Raw genomic sequence first — 19572 nt, forward strand, 5'->3', positions numbered from 1 at the left:
ACACTGTCCTAGGGAGCCTCACGGACCTCTCCCTGCGATTCCCTGCTGTTCCTCTTTGCTGCTTCTATAACTTTCTATCCCTCTTTCTCTGGACGCTCCCTCACAGCCTTCCTCCTACGTCGGCCATCTTCTTTCCCTCCTCCTATAAAATTTACTTTTGATGCTTACACAGTTGATTCAGGCGGTAAGGGTCAAGGATTAGGGAAAAGTGGGTGAGATCAATGTTTCCAAATTTTCTTGTCATCCCAGGGTCCCCAAAGCAGAGCATGCTCCAAAGGTTCTGCTCAAGTGGTTTTGATAATTCTGAAATGCTGTTGATCTCGCAGATCCAAGGCTGAGGAGATGCTTCCAAGGTCCATTGGCTGACACAGTCTGCCATTCACCCAGATATTTACTGCCCACACAGTTTGTTGGTAGCTGACCAACTGTTTCTGCCTTCCTTCCTCTGCTATGGTACCAGCTGTCCTCTGCAGGCCCCAATGGACTGCCACATCCTCCATGCGCATCTGGGTATCTGCCCACTCCTCCATCTAAGCCACTGAAGAAATACAGTTCTGATACATGCACTCCACAGTCAGACCTCAGATCCTGCGATTCTCCCTACGGTTGGAGTTCAGATGGATTCTTCCCAGCCACTCAGTTGTTGGGGGGGGGGGGGTTCCCCAAAGAAACCTGGTCTGAAGTGATCCCAGATCTGACTTGTGTGTTTGCCAGGAAAGGGTCCGGCTCAGTCAGTCACTCATATCAGCCCAGGCACACACCGATAGTTGCAATTGTTGGGTCAATTCTGTCTCTAGCCCTGTCTTTTATGTAAACCAATGGATGCTGCAGCCCAGCCCAGGTCTGCCCACCACACACTCAGCCCTCATGTACACCAGCGTGAACTACAGCCTAGTCAGAGCAACCCCAATGACCTCCAGCCCTGGTTTCTCTGCTTGCCAGTATGTAAGCAGACTGGTGAGTCTGTCACACATCCCATTCGGCTCTAGTACATGTCAATGGACGCTGACGCTTAGCTCAATGCAACTGACCCCACTATCCAGCTCATATTCATGCCAGTGGGTGCCACTACCTGTCACGCCAGGCCACTCCCCAGCCCTAGTTCTCATGTTCACCAGTGGGAGCTGTGGTCCATCAGAGAGTTGCCCACAGTTTCCCCACTGAACCTATTCCTAATCCTGGATCTTGTACCCTCCAGGTGGTTCTGCAGTCTAGCTTGACAGGACTTGCCCTCAGTCCCAGCACTTGCCAGCTGATGCAGCAGCAAAGCCTAAGCAACCTGCACTGACTCTGGCTCATGTCTATACCAGTGGGTATAGTTGCTTAGCCCAGCCTGGTTCTCCCCCTGAAGTTCACACGCAGGCCAACCAGTATTGTGGCTCAGGGCAGAGTTTTCAAAACAAAACTGGAAACGGAAGCATGTTTTTAGAATTACATGGAATTAAATTTAGAAAAATGTAGATTTTTTTAAATAAAAAAATATTTATTTTTATTGGGAAGTCAGATTTACAGAGACTAGAGAGAGCAAAGAATTTCTGTCCACTGGTTTACTCTCCAAGTGGCTGCGACAGCCAGAGCTAAACTGATCTGAAGCCAGGAGCCAGGAGCTTCTTCTGGGTCTCCCATGCGGGTGCAGGGTCCCAAGGCTTTGGGCCGTCCTCGACTGCTTTCCCAGGCCGCAAGCAGGGAGTTGGAAGGGAAGTGGAGCTATTGGGACAAGAACTGGTGTCCATATGGGATACTAAGGGATACAAGGTGAGGATTTAGCCACTAGGCTACTGTGCTGGGTCCAACAAGGTAGACAGTTTAAAACAAGATTCAAAAAAAATCAAATAATCAGTTACAGATTGAGATCTGGCTTAGCATGATTAAAGAAATAGGAAAATGAAGATGTGAAAACTGTGACGGCCAGGTATAAACTACATCAGAGATGGTCCAGGAGGAAAGAGAACAGACACGTCACGAGTGGGACTCTCCAGCTGACCAACCTAGCATGTGCTGAGTCTCATTCCTACCTGGGAGAAGAGAAATCCAAAACTGGATGAGTTACTCCAACACCTCAAGGAAAGACAGGCAACATTAAGAGTGCGTTGCCAGTAGCACAGCAGCTGGGCACATGGAAGCCGCACACGAGGCGTACAAGGCTCTACGGCAGGCCAAAGGCCGTGGGATAGCCCTGGCACGGGCTTGCCAAGGGCAGTCACGGGCACGCCCTGGACACGGTCCCTTGGAAGTGTTTATCAATCAGTGGCTCGGGCACTGGCAAGGGTTGCTGCAGATGCAAGATCTGAAACTATTCGGCTCCCTCGCCGACTCGCAATCAGTGCTGCTAAGCCAGGTCACTAGGACACACATTAAAGTTTGAAAAGCAGCCTTGTAACTCACTCAGCCTATGCCACTCCTACGGGATGCAATGCCCTCAACAAACTCCAACGCTCACCAGTGTTCAGACGGTGGATGACTGGACCCAAGGTGGCACTACCCGTGACAGCTAAAAACCGGAAATCACTCCAACACGATCCATAACACAATGATAAGTGAACTGTGATGCATTCACAGAACGAGAGTGCCCTATTACAACCGCAGACAGCCACACGGGCATGTCCCATGAGGGTGACCGGGAGCCCAAAACCACAGAGCTCACACCTTGCTCTCGTGACTGACCCTGGTGGAAGGTGGGCACCCGCAGGAAGGGAACACGAGGGAGGTTCAGGGAGACCTGGGTATTCTGTCTCTCAGCCTTGCCAACAAGCATGTCAAAGACACGCTTCCTCGGTCACCCAGGCAATGAGAAGTATGCACTCACAGCCACTGGAGGGACCAGAATTATAAAGACAGAAAACACCCCTGGGAGGCTACAGAGACACCTGGCTGCCTAGCAGAGCTGGTGGGGAAAGCAACGCCACACCCTCGTCTCTCAGATCCATTCAGAAGCTCCTTGTGAAAATCAAACACTCACTCCCTGTGCCGCTCGGCAAGTCTACCCTCAGGGACGCGTGACCCACGAGAAGCTCAGGTGACAGGCAAAAGCTTATGCCTGCCAGTCCAGGGCAGCCTTATTCCTCATCACCCCAAAGCTGTATAATAATCCCAGCTTTCATCAGCACGGGAATGAAAGAACATACTGGGGTGTGTTTCCTAACATCACTACCATCCAATGATAAGCTGATCATAGCGTAGGCCATGACCCTGGGTGAGCCTCAGAAACGTGGGGGGTGAGGAGTGGAATGGCCAGACACAGAAGAACACGCACAGTGCCATTTTCTTCGATTTCCAGCAACAGGTCGGCAGTTCTGCTGAGCTGGGGAACAGCAGACACAGAGTGAGAGCAAAGCAAATGTGAGGGTGCTTTTTTATTTTTGAATAGTTGTATATGTTTATCAAAAGTTGGCGAACACAAAAAACACATCCTATAAAAACTACACTGCAGGAAGACTCACCGTCATAAAAGCCAATGAACAATAAAGAAAAATCACTTTAATATACGTACAAAGGCTTGATAATGCGATAATCCCGACAAAATGTTAGCACTGCAGCAGAATGCGGGCGGGGTGCTGTGACCCTGCAGAAACACCCAGAGAGCTGCCCGCAGGGCAAGATGCAAACCCTTCTGGAATGGTCACATAAGGCCCAAGTGTGAGAGCACCATAGCCTGGGTTAAGAAAAGCCGTAATTCCAGCCCTGGGTACTACCTTGCCAATGAAGCAAGGAGCATGTTCTGCATCCCCTTCCTCTAATGGCATGTCCTCTCCCTGTAACCAAAGGGCCTGCACTCGTCCCAGGACGAAGGCGAGATCAAGCCTGCCAGCTCTGTCCAAGTCTTGGGTGAACATCAGGAAGGCAGACAAGGCAGTTGCTGCCCGAGGTAGCCTGGCCAGAGACTGGGGCAGGGTGAGTTCTTCTCCGTGTGGTCACCTTGGAGGGTGGCTTGTCGGCCGGTCTCCTCAATCACAGGCTATGCCTTTGTCAACTCATGTGACAATCCTAAGAAGGGAGCCACTGAGGCGGGACTAAGTTTTGAGGGCAGAATGCCCAGGAACGGGCTGCAGGAAGTGGGTTTTCTGACCTGTGCCCTCTCCACCTTGTGGGACACGGTACTCACTGCCCCTCATGCCAGGCCAGCCCCCAGCCTTATAAGGACGCAGCATTCCACCGCTCCAGCAATCAGGCACCATCTTGGAAGCAGTGGGACCAGCCCTTGCCACACTCCAGTACCCCCAGCACCTTAAGCTTGGCTTTCCCAGCCTCTGGAGCCATGAGAAATAAATTTCTTCTTGTTTATAAGTGACCCAGCCTGTGGTATTTTGTTATAGCAACAAAAATAGACCAAGATAGGAATTGGGCCTGACGGTGGGATGTTGCTACAACAAATGCCTGAAAATGTGGAACCAGCAGCTCTGGAGAGGGGGAACGGGCAGAGGTGAGGCTGGAGCCCCACACAGAGAGGCCGGTGTAATGCTGCAGAGGGCTCAGAGGACACAGGAAGCCATTTTTCAGGATTGTCTAGCCAGTGCTGGCCGGAGACTGTTGGGGCAGTAAAGGCCATCTGGGTGCGGGCTTGGAAGGAAAGGTGGCTCCGGAGGAAGGGCCACCTGCACCCTAAAGTGGCCAACACGTGGCAAGATCGTGCCCACGCCCCGCTTTCTGTGGAAAGCAGAACTTGAGAGCAATCAACTAGAAGAACTTGCGCTGCCAAATGCGCAGCTTCTCCCGACTGCTTACAGTAAAACGTCAGGAAGGAGAAATGAATTAAAGATAGGATTTGTGATCAAATGGGAAGCCAAACAGAGAGATTTAGGAAAATCTCCATCTGGCCATACTGTAAAGAATTAAAAAAAAATGTGTTTAAGAGGAAGCACCAGGGGGTGCCAAGCAGCCATTTGACAAGCCCAAAAGGAAGCCCAGGTCACTCACCAGCACAGCTGCCCAACAAACCATTGGCATGGGAGATCTTTAAGGTGGCCACCACACTGCAGGCCCACCCCAGGACCTTGGGAGGGCCCAGGGCGCCTGCAGAGCTATTGGCCTCTGTTCCCGGAAGCCCAGAGTGGTACCTGCTCACTGTCTCAGCTGCAGTTCCGCCGGGCTCTTGTGCAGCTTGAGTCACAGCTGCACAGTGCACAGACCACCATGCTCGAGGGGATCTGTCTGGGAGGTGGGGGCCCTGCAGGTGGTCAGCTCCACTTGATTTGAAAGGAGACGTCTACGGTCTTACACCTGTTTAGGTAGCTACAAGCAAGGAAGCAGGAAATGACAAGTGCTGGCAAGGATGTGGAGCCCCATGGGTGGCAACGTCCAGGCATGACAGCTGCTCTGGGAAACAGGCTAGGAGACCCTTGAGAGAAACAAACACGTACACTCACAAGAGTGTGCACGTGAGATGTTCATAGAATCAGTTCCTAACAATCAAAGAGTGGAAGCAACGTAGACGATCGTCACCTGATGAACACATAAACAGCAGGGAGCATATCCACGCTGTGGAATGTCACTGCAGCTGGCAATGCCGATACACACCACAGGCATGGAGGAACCCCGAGGGAAAAAAAAAAAGCACAGCACAAAAAGATGGGCACTCAACACCTGCGCTTCCAAGGCCTGTGCAGTCGTCAGCTCCATGGACACAGAGTGATGGTGTTGCCAAGGGCGACAGGGAAGGGGACAGCATCACTTCATGAGAAGGGGAGAATGAGATGAGCCTGGGGATGGATGGTGGCATGGCTGCAGGCCAGTGCGGGCACTCACAGTGCAAAGCAGTTAAGACGGTTTCACGGTATGTGCATGGAGGGTAAGCCGGAAAACAAAAACTGAAGCCCAACAGGAGCCAAGGGAGAATCTGCAAGATGGCTAGCTGAGAAGGGGAAGCCGCGGAAGCCAAGTCTGAGGTAGAGAGGATGGAGCCAGGGACTTTTAGCCTCAGCAAGCCCTGCAACAGGAAGAACAACATGATGGCCTATGATGGCCTCAGCCTTGGGCGGCAGAGCTGGGGGGGGGTGCCTGTGTGGAGCCTGCTGGCAGTGATGCCCATGGCCAGGAACAGATGCCAAGGGACCAAGCACACAGAAGTCTGCCTTATACAACTTAAGGGAAATTTGGTTGTGACAGCTGTGCAACAACAACCAGGAAGCCCAAACCCTTGTTGACCTACTTGGGCTTCTAGAAAAACAAACAAAACAAAACATACCACAGACAAGAAGTTGCTCTGAGGCCTCATCATGACTTTGCCTGAAAGAAATTAAGTTATGTGACTTTTACAAGATTGTGAATTAAAAGTACAGCACATTTTAATCAAAGCTGGAAACTGGGATTTTTTTAAAGTTAAAGTTTCTTTATTTTTATTGGAAAGGCAGATTTACAGAGAGACGGAGAGAGAGAGAGGAAGATCTTCCATCTGATGATTCACTCCCCAAATGGCCACAACAGCCAGAGCTGAGCTGACCCGAAGCCAGGAGCCAGGAGCTTCTTCTGGGTCTCCCATGCAGGTTCAGGGTCCCAAGGCTTTGGGCCATCCTCTACTGCTTTCCCAGGCCACAAGCAGTGAGCTGGGTGAGAAGCGGGGCTGTTGGGATATGACCCAGTGCCCATATGGGATCCCAGTGCTTACAAGGTGAAGATTTAGCCACTGAGCCACCATGCCGGGCCCTTAACTGGGATTCTTACACTAAAACTTTCCATGGCCACCCTGTCTCTACTTTTTATGAGAACGATTCTAAAAATATTATCATGGGTGGGTCTCAGGACGGGGCGTCTCATGCCTGGATCCCGGACAGCCGCCATGTGCTGAGCTGTCCCCGGGCCTGCTGGTTCCGGGGGCCGCTTCCTTCGGGGTGAGTAGACCGAGGGGGAGGCCTCCGGGACTGGGCAGGCCCGGGACCCACCCGCCGCCCTCATGGGGCGGTGAATGGGATTTGGGAGGGGCGCGACCTTGGGCCTGGGTTATTTAAACCTCCAGCAGCCTCCTGGCAGCTGGTGGGTCTCAGGATGGGGCGTCTCATGCCTGGATCCCGGACAGCCGCCATGTGCTGAGCTGTCCCCGTGCGGCCAGTGCGCCATTTGGTGCCAGGCTCTGCCTGCTGGCCGCCCGGCTGGGGAGCTCTGGGGATTTGGTTCTTTGAGTTGCTGCTTAATTCGCTCCAGGTTGAACCCATTGTGCTTCTTGGACCTGAAACAGGCAGTAACTCTTCCTTAGCAAAACTTTCAGTCACTAATAATTCTGAGCACCAAATAGCAGTCATGCAGAAGCTAGGGCTTGGGGCCTGTCCTGCAAAAGTAGCTCCAACAGTTGGCCAATGTGTCAACTGGTAATGGAACAGAGTAGATTAGGCACGACTGAACAAACCTTAGCCCACAAGTAAAACTAGAAACCAGGAGGGAGCAGAGGTCTTGCCGAGCTAGGTTCTTGTACCTGCTGGTCTGTTGGAGCCAGGGACGCTAAGCCACAGTGTCTAAGGCAGAGGTCGGGACAGGTGAGGAGCTGTGCCAAGCTGAGTCAGAGCATCCATTGGCAGGCAAGTGATCTATGGCTGGGAACAGACCCAGTTGGGGAGCAAAGGGGACAACCCTAGCTGGGCTGAGGTTCCCACCAAGAGGCACATGGCCTGGAAGGGGAGCTGCGTTCTGATCTGGAAACAGTTGTAGTCTCCCTTGGCACAAGTGTGGACTGGGATTGGATGCACCGAACCGGGCCGGACCCCGACTCCCCCTGGTGTTCTGGAGGACCAGGGCAGATGTGGGATGGACTAGGCAGGGTCTCAAACCCCTACTGAGCCATGTGTGAGCCATATGTGGGTATAGACAAACCATGGCTGGGCTGGAACATCCAACAGCAAGAACCAGATTGGGTGGAAGGCCAGTCAGGAAAAGCCACAGTTCCTGTTATTACAGGAGGTGGACTGAGTAAGGTTGGCTCATGGACCCACTGGTAAGCGTGAAACCTGGCATTGGGAGAGGTTCTGATGGAAGAGCCTGGGCAACTCCTCTGGCAGGACACAGACCCGGCAGGTAAACGCAAGAAACATGATAGGAAACAGCCCAGAGTAGGCCATGGAAAGCTACCCACTGGCATACAATTGGCTGACGTGGGGGCAAGACCAGGCTGAATCTGTCCACATCATCCACTGGCAAATCCAGGCACCAGTGTGGGTCGACCTAGGGTTGGTCGCAACAAAGACTAGTGCACATTATGGAATGCCGAGGTGAGGTGGCCTGTACCGGAAGGGACCGCAGCGCCCTACCAGCCTGAGAACAAGAAAGGAAGTGGGCAGAGCCGGCAGGGGAATAAGGGAGGGTTCCTTTGCAAGACAGCTACTTCCGCAGGAGAGCATGGGCTGGGATGGGGGCAAACCAGACTAGGCAGAGCTACCACACCTGTGGGCTTCGTGCGGACCAGATCAGGGAAAAGCCGGGCTGGGTGGATTATTCCTACTGGTGCAAACAAAATTAAAGTGGGCGAGGGTTGTTTGGGCTTAGACGCAGCATCAACTGGAATCTGGGAGTGGGAGAGGCCTGGGAGGGAAATAGTGGGCTCATCCCTCTTGGGTTACCACTTCCACAGGACATAAAACTAAGATAACTAAGATAGCGGCTGGGGTGGAATGGGGTGTGGGACAGACTGGATTACTGCTACACTTACTGGCAAACCAGGGTAGGGGGTGGGCCTGGTGGGGGTTATTGTGGGTCGCTCCAACCTAGGCTGCAGCTCCCGCTGGTTTATGTGAGGGCCAAGTATGTGCTGGGCAGAACTAGGCTGGACTGCAACACCCATTGGTTCCAGTGGAAGTCGGGAGTGAAAACAGAACCAACCCAGCAACTGCAACCACCAGCTGATTGGAGCGATGGACGGTGCCGGGCCCTGTACTTGTTAGCACATACAAGAAGTTTCTTTGGAGATCTTCCTAATCTAAATGCTGGACTCAAAACCCTAACGAAGAAAAGAGAGAAGACAGAACGGGTCAACCAACCATCTCCGCTATGATGGACTATGTCAATCAGTGGATTTTTCAAAGCCCTCATAGTGCTTGGAGTGGCAAGATTGACAACGATTCATAACTGTTGCAATATCAAAACCACTTGAGCAAGAACCTCAGCGCATGCCCTACATCCGGGATCTGGGGAGGGTGGGAAAATGGGTGGGCCTTCTCCCTTAAATAACCCCCTTTAAACATGAAGGTAACAATATGGAAAACATACTAGTATTATCCACTTTCATGTAGCCCTTGAACCTTCTTACCCTAATTAACTATGTAAAGAATGTCAAAATAAAATTTTATAAAAATTAAAAAAAAAAAAAAAGAGAAGTTAAAAAAAAAATTATCATGACCCAGATATTAATATGAGGGTGGTGTATAAATGTATCAGCAACATAAAATTCTAATAGAAATCAGTTAGAATTCAAACGTGCTTATTCTTTTAATGTGCTGGTTCTGGTCAAATCCAGAAAATACTGCAACTTAATTATATGGACAGACAAAAAGCTGCTATTTGATGCGCAGGGCAAAATGCCTTTTAAATATGTATTATTTTATCATATGCATAGTTTAAAAAATTGAATACTTGAACAGTAAAGGTTGATTTAGTAAGATTTTTCTTTAAAATGTATTATATTAACAGAGCTAAAAAATGAAGTTGCAGTTCAGGCACTCAACAAAATCCAACTATTCATTATTTAAAATACAGCAAACCACAGCAAAGGAAATAATCAACAAAATGAAAAGGCAACCTATGGAACAAGGCAGAATATCGGCAAACAATGATTGTGGTAAGAGGCAAACACCCAAAATATATAACAAACTCAACTCAATAAACAAAAAAGAGACAAATAACCTGGACAAAGTGGGGCCAGCATCCGTGATGAGCTCAGGTTTATGTCCTGGCTGCTCCACATCCCATCCAGCTCCCTACTAATGGCCTAGGAAAAGCAACAGAGGACGGCCCAAATGCCTGGGCCCCTGCACCCTCATAGGGGACCCAGAAGAAGCACCTGGCTCCTGGCTTCATGTGGGGAGCAGGTGAGGCCATGCATGGGCTGCAGTGGTCCCCATATATAAAGGAGGGAATTTGACTGTTCCTTATAAACATATTAACAGTTCCCTTCTTGGACACCCATTATGCAAAAACACTAACACGGGCCCGTATAAAGGCTTATATGTTGAACAGTGCTAGGTGTAAGAGCAAGAGCACCGAAGCTGGACATGCCCCAAACGTCCACCTGGAAGGCAATAGCTTCCAGCTGCGAAAAGGAGCCAACTACTGGTAACACACAGCAGACTTAGACAAAACGCAAAAGCACAATGCTAGTGGAAGATCAGATACCACAGGCAGTGAGGCAGGCGACACCTCTCTGTGATGTTCTAGAAAAGGCCCAACTGTCCCAAGGTGATGCACACACGACTTGGCTGGATCTCGTCACTCCATCACGTGATACATGCTTCAAGACACTGTACTGCACAGAGCGAAGCAAAACCACGTCGTCTTATCTTGTCACTTCAAGCAAAATCCCTCTGAGAAATTCATTTTTACACAAGAACAGGTAGGACTACAGTGGCAGGAGGCAGCCCCACGGGAGGTCGCTGCAGACGGGCACAGGGAGGGGTCTGGGTGAGCCGCAATGCTCTGCTTGTCATGAGGAACGGGTGGGTGGGCATGACTGCACGTATCTGTGAGGGCAACAAACTGAACACTCACATCAGTGAGCCTTATCTGACGTCCATCGTGCCTTTTCAGAAAGGTTTCAGGGGCAGGCGTTTGACATCCCACTCTGACTGACTCCTGGTCCCTAACTCCAATTTCCTGCCAACTGAGATCCTTGCAGGGAGTGGTGAAGGCTCAGGTGACTGGGTGCTGGCCATGCACGTGGGCAGACCTGGCCTGAGTGCCTTGCTCCCCACTGCAGCCCTCCCCTGACCATCACAGGCACTGGGAGGGTGAACCAGTCGGTGGGAGTTCTACTCCTGTCACTCTGATTCTCTTTGCTTTCCAAAGTAAAAATTTAAAAGAATATCTAAAGATTAAGACAATATTAATACCAAAACTACATATGTATACCCAAGTATTTAAAAGAAAATGGAATTTAAAGATAAACCGGGGCAGGGTGGGGAAGCAATGCTATGGCACAGTGGGTAAAGCACCAGCATCTCATATGGGCACTGGTTCGAGTCCTGGCTGCTCCACTTCCGATCCAGCTCCCTGTTCGTGTGCCTGGGGAAGCAGCAGAGGATGGTCCAAATTCTTGGACCCTGTGTGGGAGATCCAGAAGAAGCTCCCAGCTTCCATCTGGCTCAGCCCCAGCTGTTGTAACCATTTAGGGAGTGAACCAGTGGGTAGAAAATATCTTTCCTTCTCTCTAATTCTTCCTTTCAAATAAATAAATAAATACTGGGAAAAAAAAAAAGATCAATTTATTTTTATCCCAAAACCTCTTGAACACTAAAGATAGGAGAGTTCTTCAAAAAGTCCAACAAAAAAATGAATATGGAAAAACTCTGCGTGGATTCCGAACGCTCATTCCACCATGAACTTTCTCAAGTGTAGAGTTAGAGGCAGCTTGGATTTCTCAGGAGGGAGCACACCCTGGAACTAAAGAAACTCAGTTTCTTTCTAGCACTGTGTCACTGTGTTTACCCCAAGTGCAGGACCGGGACACACACTGAGGGAGCCGAGCCAGTATCGCCGGTCAACAGGGGCACAGGACGCGACGGGGAGCCCAGGCTGCAGTTCCTGGCTTCCGCTTTTGGCTTGGCTGAACATGGGCGCAGCCAACTGGGGACCAGATCAGTGGATGAAAGCCAGTCATTCATTCTCTCTCATGCAATCTCTCTCGCACGTGTCTTTCAAATACATCAATCTTTTCTTAAAGGAATTCTCCACCAGGGGTTAAACACCCACATACTCTAGCCCTGGCTGCTCTGCTTTCTACCTGGCTTCCTGCTGACGTGCCTGGCAAAATGGCAGGTGAAGATTCACGTGTGTGGGTTCCTGCCACTCATGTGGGGGATCGGGGTGTCGTAGCCATTTGAAAAGTGAACCAGCAAATGGAAGATATCTCACTCTCTGATACTCGACTTTTTACACAAATAGATAAATTCTTCTACAAAAAAAGAAGAAAAGAATCTTTGATCACAATGGTTCACTGTGATCCCTAGATCTACTTGGACTCAGCAAAATCCTCTAGGGCGGCGTCATCCAGGGCACCTGTGTGCCCTCCCGCCACCACACCAGCACATCTGACTAACTCCAAGCCTGTCCAACCTGACGGCTTCTGCTGAGGCCAGGGAGGCATGAGACCACTAGAGTAACCGGAAGCCAAGAAGGCAGGAAACAGACTTTCCTAGTAACTTTGCGGCCAACTCACCAGCAGTGTCTGCCCTTGGGAGATGAAGAAGTGACCCGATATTACTATGGTGAGAACAATGGAACCGGATTCTTCACTGGACTCAAAAACCTAGGGAGAGAGAGATGTAAATATATTTCTATAACACTCAGAAAGGCATAACGTAGCCATTCAACCTGTCAGCATTTTCTTTGTGTTTCAAGTTTCTCCAGCTACCTAGCAACGCATATATTCACATATACATGAATATTATAATAGCCAGGCTTTTAAAAATCAAGACCAATTATTTTGAAACAAAAACAATACCATGGCTTTGTGATGACCTAGAGCCTGTTACACCTTCATGATAAGATGCCCAGGCCGGACACTTGCATTGCAACCCTGAAGTCATGATGTTTTCAAGATTTCCCTAATGGGTAGAAAATTAGGCAGACAGCAAATTCCTGGGCCCTCCACCCCTTCCAAGACAACACCATCCAACCCCCCACACCTGCCCCACATGCATCCAGTCCCAGAAAGAGACGACTCCAAGACTCCCCAGATAGACCTGCAGTCCCTCTAAGCACGCATCTTCCCTTTGCTCACATACTTTAGTCCTCTGCTAACATAAAAAAAAAAAAGAGCAGCAAACTAAGTTCAGAGTTGTGAGTCCTGAGTCCTATTCCGCCAGTTTGCTAAATCACATATTCTCTCTTATTTTTATTTCCTTTCTGTGAAACAAAGATGGGGCCTCCCAGGGCTGCTGAGGAACTTCAGGGTCCCCATGTCTTCAGCCACATAGTTGCAATCTATAACCCTCAGAGCCAGGGCATTCCCTTGTCAATGTCACTCTTTTTTTTTTTTTTTTAAGATTTGTTTATTTTATTGGAAAGGCAAATGTACAGAGAGGAGGAGAGACAGAGAAGAAGATCTTCTGGCCAATGATTCACTCCCCAAGTGGCAGCAACAACTGGTGCTGTGCCAATCCGAAGCCAGGAGCCAGGAACTTCTTTCTGGGTCTCCCATGTGGGTGCAGGGTCCCAAGGTTTTGCGCCATCCTCAACTGCTTTCCCAGGCCACAAGCATGGAGCTGGATGGGAAGCAGGGCCTCCGGATTAGAACCGGCGACCACATGACATCCTGGCATGTTCAAAGCAAGGACCTTAACTATTACGCTATTGTGCCGGGACTGTCAATGTCACTCTTGAAACATGGGGCCACAGGGCAGGCAATGTAGTGCTGTGCATTAATCTACTCCAGCGACACTAGTATCCCTTATTGGAGTATCAGTTTGAGTTCTCGCTGCCCTACTTCCAATCCAGTACTCTGATCATGTACCTGGGGGAGCTTGGACCCCTGACAATCACGTGGGAGACCAGATGGAGTTTCCGTCATGGCTTCTGGCCTCAGCCTGGCCTAGGCCTGACCTTTGCAGCTGCTGGAACCAGCAGACAGACTCTCTCTTTCCTGTCCCCCACCCCCACACTTCTTTCATCCCACCTTCCAAATCAACATGGGGCCACGAACGCCCCAAGTCCTCTTGCTAGGGTCTAATCCTTCCCAGGTCTCCCTGACCTCTTGGAGTACAGGCGTAAGTGCAGCATGGGAAGAACTCCAACTGAAACAGCAAAACTTGCTGCAGTGTTGCCTCCTATGCCGTCAAATCCCATGATCCCATGCTTTTCTTGAGCCTAGATGAAAAACTCGGCTTTATTCCCATTACACGCGGTTGCCTCATTTGTTTGGTCTGTCATTCCAATTTGCTGAGTTACGGTGTGGAATTGGGACGATTCAATCCAGGCCCCAGGGAGGCCGTGATGCATAGGTACAAAGCACTTAGGGAACTTCAATCGAGAGGTGATTTTCATCTCTTTCATGAACACTGGGAGGTTAGCATCCTGTTAAATAAATTACAGACTTGCCTTGATTCGCCAAGTTCCCAGGGTGGAGGACATCTGGCCCCTCGATCATAGAAAGCTTAGGAATTCACTCAGCCTAGTCCCACCACAGCAACCGCAGAGATGGGATTCAAAATTCAATAAATCTATAGTGGGTTATTGTTTAAAAAGATTTATTTTATTTTTATTGGAAGTCAGATATACAGAGAGGAGGAGAGAGAAAGAGCAAGACCATCCATCCATTGATTCACTCCCCAAGTGGCTGCAAAGGCTGGAGTTGAGCCAATCTGAAGCCAGGAGCCAGGAGCTTCTTCCAGGTCTCCCACACGGGTGCAGGGTCCCAAGGCTTTGGGCTGTCCTTGACTGCTTTCCCAGGCCACAAGCAGGGAGCTGGAGGGGAAGTGGAGCTGCCGGGATTAGAACCGGTGCCCATATGGAATCCCAGTGCTTGCAAGGTGAGGACTTTAGCCACTAGGTTACCGCGCTGGGCCCAGTAGTGGTTTGTTTTTAAGGTGACAATTTTGCATGGTTCATGTTATAAACATTCTTGGCAGATAAAACGTTTTCCACCCCTGATCTAAATGAACACACCTTCAACTCAAGTATCTCTAAGATTTAACTATTCGAAAGACAGAGTGGCAGAGGGAGAGAGAGAGCAGACGAGAGAGAGGAGGCAGGGAAGAGGAGAGAACAAGAGCAGGACGGGAGGAGAGAGGGAGACGATGATATTTCATCTGCTGGTTCACCCCGACCCCTACTCCCACGACAGCCTCAACAGCCAAGTCCTGGCCAGGCTCAAGGCAGGAGCCAGGAGGTCTCACCTGACCTCACACCGGTGGCAGGTGCCCACACCCTTGGGCCGTCTTCCTCTGCCTTGACAAGCACATCAGCAGGGAGCTGCATTGGAAGTGCATGAGAACTAGAACCAGGAGGCTGGCCTTGCAATCAGCAGTTTAGCCTCCAGCAACACGATGCCAGCCCCAATAACTCGCATGTATTTTTTAAAAGTTACTGCATTCTATTGAGGAATAACACTCTAGCTTATAATTTCATGGCATTGAGAGCCTCAGTGCTATGTTGAAATTCAAGATTCCTTACTGAGTTTTCATTAATTCCTTTTGAATTCCAAACATCAGACCCAGATGAGATTGCAGATGTTGGGGGCAGGGGAGGGGTGTTATACGGAGCTCCATATTAATTCCTTCCATGGTTGTTATTCTGGGAACTGTTACTTGGGGAGTGTTTCCCAAACGAAGTGGAGAATGGAGCTAAAAATTCATTTTGGTGCAAAAAAAAAATGGAAATCCTTGCCTCGTTTTACCTAATATATATCTCAGTGAGCTTCGGAGAACCCCTCACGGGACACTGTTTCAGGGGATCATCTCCCATGTCTTTGTGGCCACTTGGAATCACTGGAACCAGAAGGGTGCTGTGGGTCAAGCACCGCTTTCCTAATCTGCTGCCATGACCCCTGCAGTGCTGGCATTCCACATGGCACTGGTTCGAGTCCCAGCTTCGGTACCCATGTGGGAGATGGAAAAGCTTCTGGCCTCAAACCTGCCTAGTTCCAGCTACTGCAGCCCTGTGGAGAGTGAACCAACAGAGCAAAGATCCAGCTCTCCCTCCCCTTCTCTCTCTCGCTCTCTCTGTAACTCTGCCTTCCAATAAATAAATCTTAAGAAAGCAACACATTGATCAAAAGTATATACAGCAAGCTCAAGGATGACAAAGCCACCACATAGCGGCTAGCAGCGACACAGGGCCTGAGCCAGCCCCCCAGCCACACCTGCCCCAATTTCCAATATCACAGTTCAGTTTTCTTCACATGAACAGTCACACAAAGAATTATTTCATATCTGGCTTCATGCTTGTTGCACACACATTCATTCTCATCATTACAGAATACCACTCTGTGACTATGGCACAACTTTTATTCTTAAACTTCTTTTTGTTGGTTAATATTTTTTTTCTCCAAACCAGTGTTCTACAACTAACACTGTTCTGAACCTTCTTATGTGTGTCTACCACTAGACAGAAACACTTAAGATTGAGGACAGCTGAAGTAACAGGCTTGACATGGAGGACTCTGTGTTGAGCTGGGCTCCATCACAGGGGAGGTATCCCTCCACCTGTGAGACTGCGGCCTGGGAAAGACAACTGCAACCTGCTTGGCAAGAATGCTCGAACCCCTGGCTAGGCTGTTCCAGCAGGACTAAGGGAAAAAAAAATAAATGAGTTTTACCTAGTGCAGCAACAAAGGCTTGCAGAGTTAGTGACTGGTAATTTTTCATCCCTGAGGTAGCTTTGCATTAGCTCAATGCCTTAGCCCACTTTCCTTGACCCCTCCCACGTGGTGGTTTTTGCCTTCATTAGCCCCACTGTTCTGTGGCTCACGGTTGGAAGTCTCTGGGGCAGGTATCCTCTTTCCACTGCTAACAAAAAGGATTTTCAATTTTTTTTAAAAAGATTTATTTATTTATATATTTTCATTGGAAGACCAGATATACAGAGAGGAGGAGAGACAGACAGGAAGATCTTCTGTCCAATGATTCACTCCCCAAATGGCCGCAATGTCCAGAGCTTTGCCAATCTGAAGCCAGGAGTCAGAAGCCTCTTCTGGGTCTCCCAGGTGGGTTCAGGGTCCCAAGACCTTGGGCTGTCCTCAACTGCTTTCCCAGGTCACAAGCACAGAGCGGGATGGGATGCAGGACCACCAGGATACAAACAAGCACCCATATGCGATCCTGGTGTGTGCAAAGCGAGGACCTTAGCCGCTAGGCTACCATGCTGGGCCAGGATTTTCAAATCTTACCAGGGCACGGAGCTCCTTCGGACTGGCTCACTTGGGTATAACACTATGTCCTGTCATTTTTAAAAAAGATTTATATTGGAAAGACAGTTCAGATTTTTTTCCTTTATTATTATTATTATTATTATTATTATTATTATTATTTATTGGAAAGGCGGATATACAGAGAGGAGAGACAGAGAGGAAGATCTTCCGTCCGATGATTCACTACCCAAGTGAGCGCAACGGTCGATGCCGTGCCGGTCCAAAGCCAGGAGCCTCTTCCGGGTCTCCCACACGGGTGCAGGGTCCCAAGGCTTTGGGCCATCCTCGACTGCCTTCCCGGGCCACAGGCAGGGAGCTGGAAGGGAAGCGGGGCTGCCGGGATAGAACCAACGCCCATATGGGATCCCAGGCGTGCAAGGCGAGGACCTCAACCACTTGCGCCACCACACCGGGCCCGACAGTTCAGATTTTATGGAGAGAAGGAAAGACAGAAAGATCTCCTCCCCAAGCAGCTGCAACAGCCAAAGCAGAGCCAATCTGAAGACAGGAGCTTCTGCAGGCTTCCCACATGGGTGCAGGGTCCCAGGGCTTTGGTTCGTCCTTGACTGCTTTCCCAGGGCATAAGCAGGGAGCTGGATGGGAAGTGGAGCAGCCAGGACATGAACCGGCGCACATATAGGATCCCAGTGCTTGCCAAGCCATTGAGCTAAATAAAAGACCACTTCTCCAACCCTGTGGTATTATATCCTTCTACACTGAAATCAGAGATGCCAAACACAGCTCACATCTGTGAAGATTCAGAGATGTTACTCTTTTTAGTTGGCACATTGTGAACATTTATTTTCTTGGACTTTTTTTTTTAAAGATTTCTTTATTTTTATTGGAAAGGTAGATTTACAGAGAGAAGGAGAGACAGAGAGAAAGGTCATCCATTTCCTGGTTCACTCACTGCCTAAATGGCTACCATGGCTGGTGCTGAGCCCATCTGAGGCCAAGAGCCAGGAGCCTCTTCCAGGTCTCCCACGTGGGTGCAGGGTTCCAAAGTTTTAGGCCATTCTCTGCTGCTGCTTTCCCAGGCCACAAGCACAGAACTGAATGCGATGTGGAACAGCCAGGACATGAACCTTAGCAGGAACTCGAATCTGTGTCCATATGGGATGTCGCAGTCTCGGGTGGAAGCTTAATCCACTACACTGTACATTCTTATATCTTACCCAGCCCTCACTACACTCTTATACCTTTGATTATGCTTCAAATTGTTTGACAATCAAAGCATTTTTCCAGGATGCCCGCGTTAACATAATGTGTCAAGGTAAAAGAGAACTGTTGTCACAGCCAAATCCTCCAGTATTTTAGCCCTGGGGTTAGCCTAGAAGCAGTGTAAGCAGACCCCTGTCTGCCGCTGTAGTTTGTAACACAGCCACACCAAGAGGGCCGTCCTGAGCCTGCTCAACCTAAGGGTTAGACAGATAGTGTCTTCAAACTCTACGCATTTGAATCTAAGATGGTGCAAAAAAAGTGGAAAAAAAAATAGAAATATTTACCCTCCGGTGAATTATGCTTTATGTTTGAAATACTGTTCAGATGGGGATGGACTGGATTATGTAGGTAATGTTTTGTTTTCCGCTCTAAAGACCACCATCCAAAAGTGTGTACAGCTTTATGCACCCTGGTCTAAATATTGATTCATGCATTACCAAATGTGAAAGCTGTGTAACACCGCTGAGCGGCCATCAGCTGCCTCCCAGCCAGCTCCTGGCAGCAGAGTGCACGATTCTAATGAAACTGCTCCTGCTGTATACCGCTCACCCAACTGTGAAGCGCAGCATTTCTGATGTCTCACAGAAATGGAAATTGCTGGGCCCGGCGGTGTGGCGTAGCGGCTAAAGTCCTCACCTTGAACGCACCGGGATCCCATATGGGCGCCGGTTCACGTCCCGGCTGCTCCACTTCCCTTCCAGCTCTCTGGCTGGGCCAGAGCCTTGGGACCCTGCACCCACGTGGGAAACCTGGAAGAAGCTCCTGGCTTTGAATAGACTCTGCTTCTGCCGCTGCGGCCACTTGGGGAGTGAATCAGAGGACAGACAGACATTCTCTCTGTCTCTCCTTCTCTCTGTAAATATGACTTTCCAACAAAATAAATAAAATATTTATTTTAAAAAAAAAAGAAATGAAAATTGCTAATGGTGAAGAAGAAAGCATGGAGAGCCAGCAGGGTTCTTCTAGAAGTCTGCAGAAAAACAGAATCAATTTTAAAATCCATGTATAGTTGTTTCTTTCTTAATATACATGTTCCGGAACTTCCTGCAGACCTTGATGTGGGCAATGGATGCAGTAATTCAGATGCCACTTGGTACCCCCACATCTCATGTAGAAGTGCCCAAGTCCCAGCTCCACTCCCAAGCCAAGCTTCCCACTAACGCACACCCCTGGAGGCCACAGTGTTGGTGCCAGTCCTCGGGTTCCTGGCACCTGGATAGGAGACGGGACTGAGCTCCTTGCTTCCTGCTCCAGGGTGGACAGGTCCCGGCTGCTGCAGGCATTCGGGGTGCGAATCAGATGAGAACTCTGCCTGC

At 49.6% G+C, this 19572-nt stretch overlaps 1 protein-coding gene across 1 annotated transcript in view; it reads right to left on the bottom strand.

Annotated features, from left to right (window-relative positions):
- Nucleotides 1–19572, bottom strand: part of REC114 (REC114 meiotic recombination protein) — an 82179-nt gene that overhangs the window by 52750 nt on the left and 9857 nt on the right. Inside the window, exon 2 of the mRNA XM_040968481.1 lies at nucleotides 12347–12436. Coding sequence (XP_040824415.1) covers nucleotides 12347–12436 — 90 coding nt within the window. The remainder of the gene's footprint in view (nucleotides 1–12346; nucleotides 12437–19572) is intronic.

The sequence above is a fragment of the Ochotona curzoniae genome, unplaced genomic scaffold (genome assembly GCF_017591425.1).
Source record: "Ochotona curzoniae isolate NIBS_2020 unplaced genomic scaffold, NIBS_Ocur_1.0 scaffold_4701, whole genome shotgun sequence".
Taxonomy (NCBI): domain Eukaryota; kingdom Metazoa; phylum Chordata; class Mammalia; order Lagomorpha; family Ochotonidae; genus Ochotona; species Ochotona curzoniae.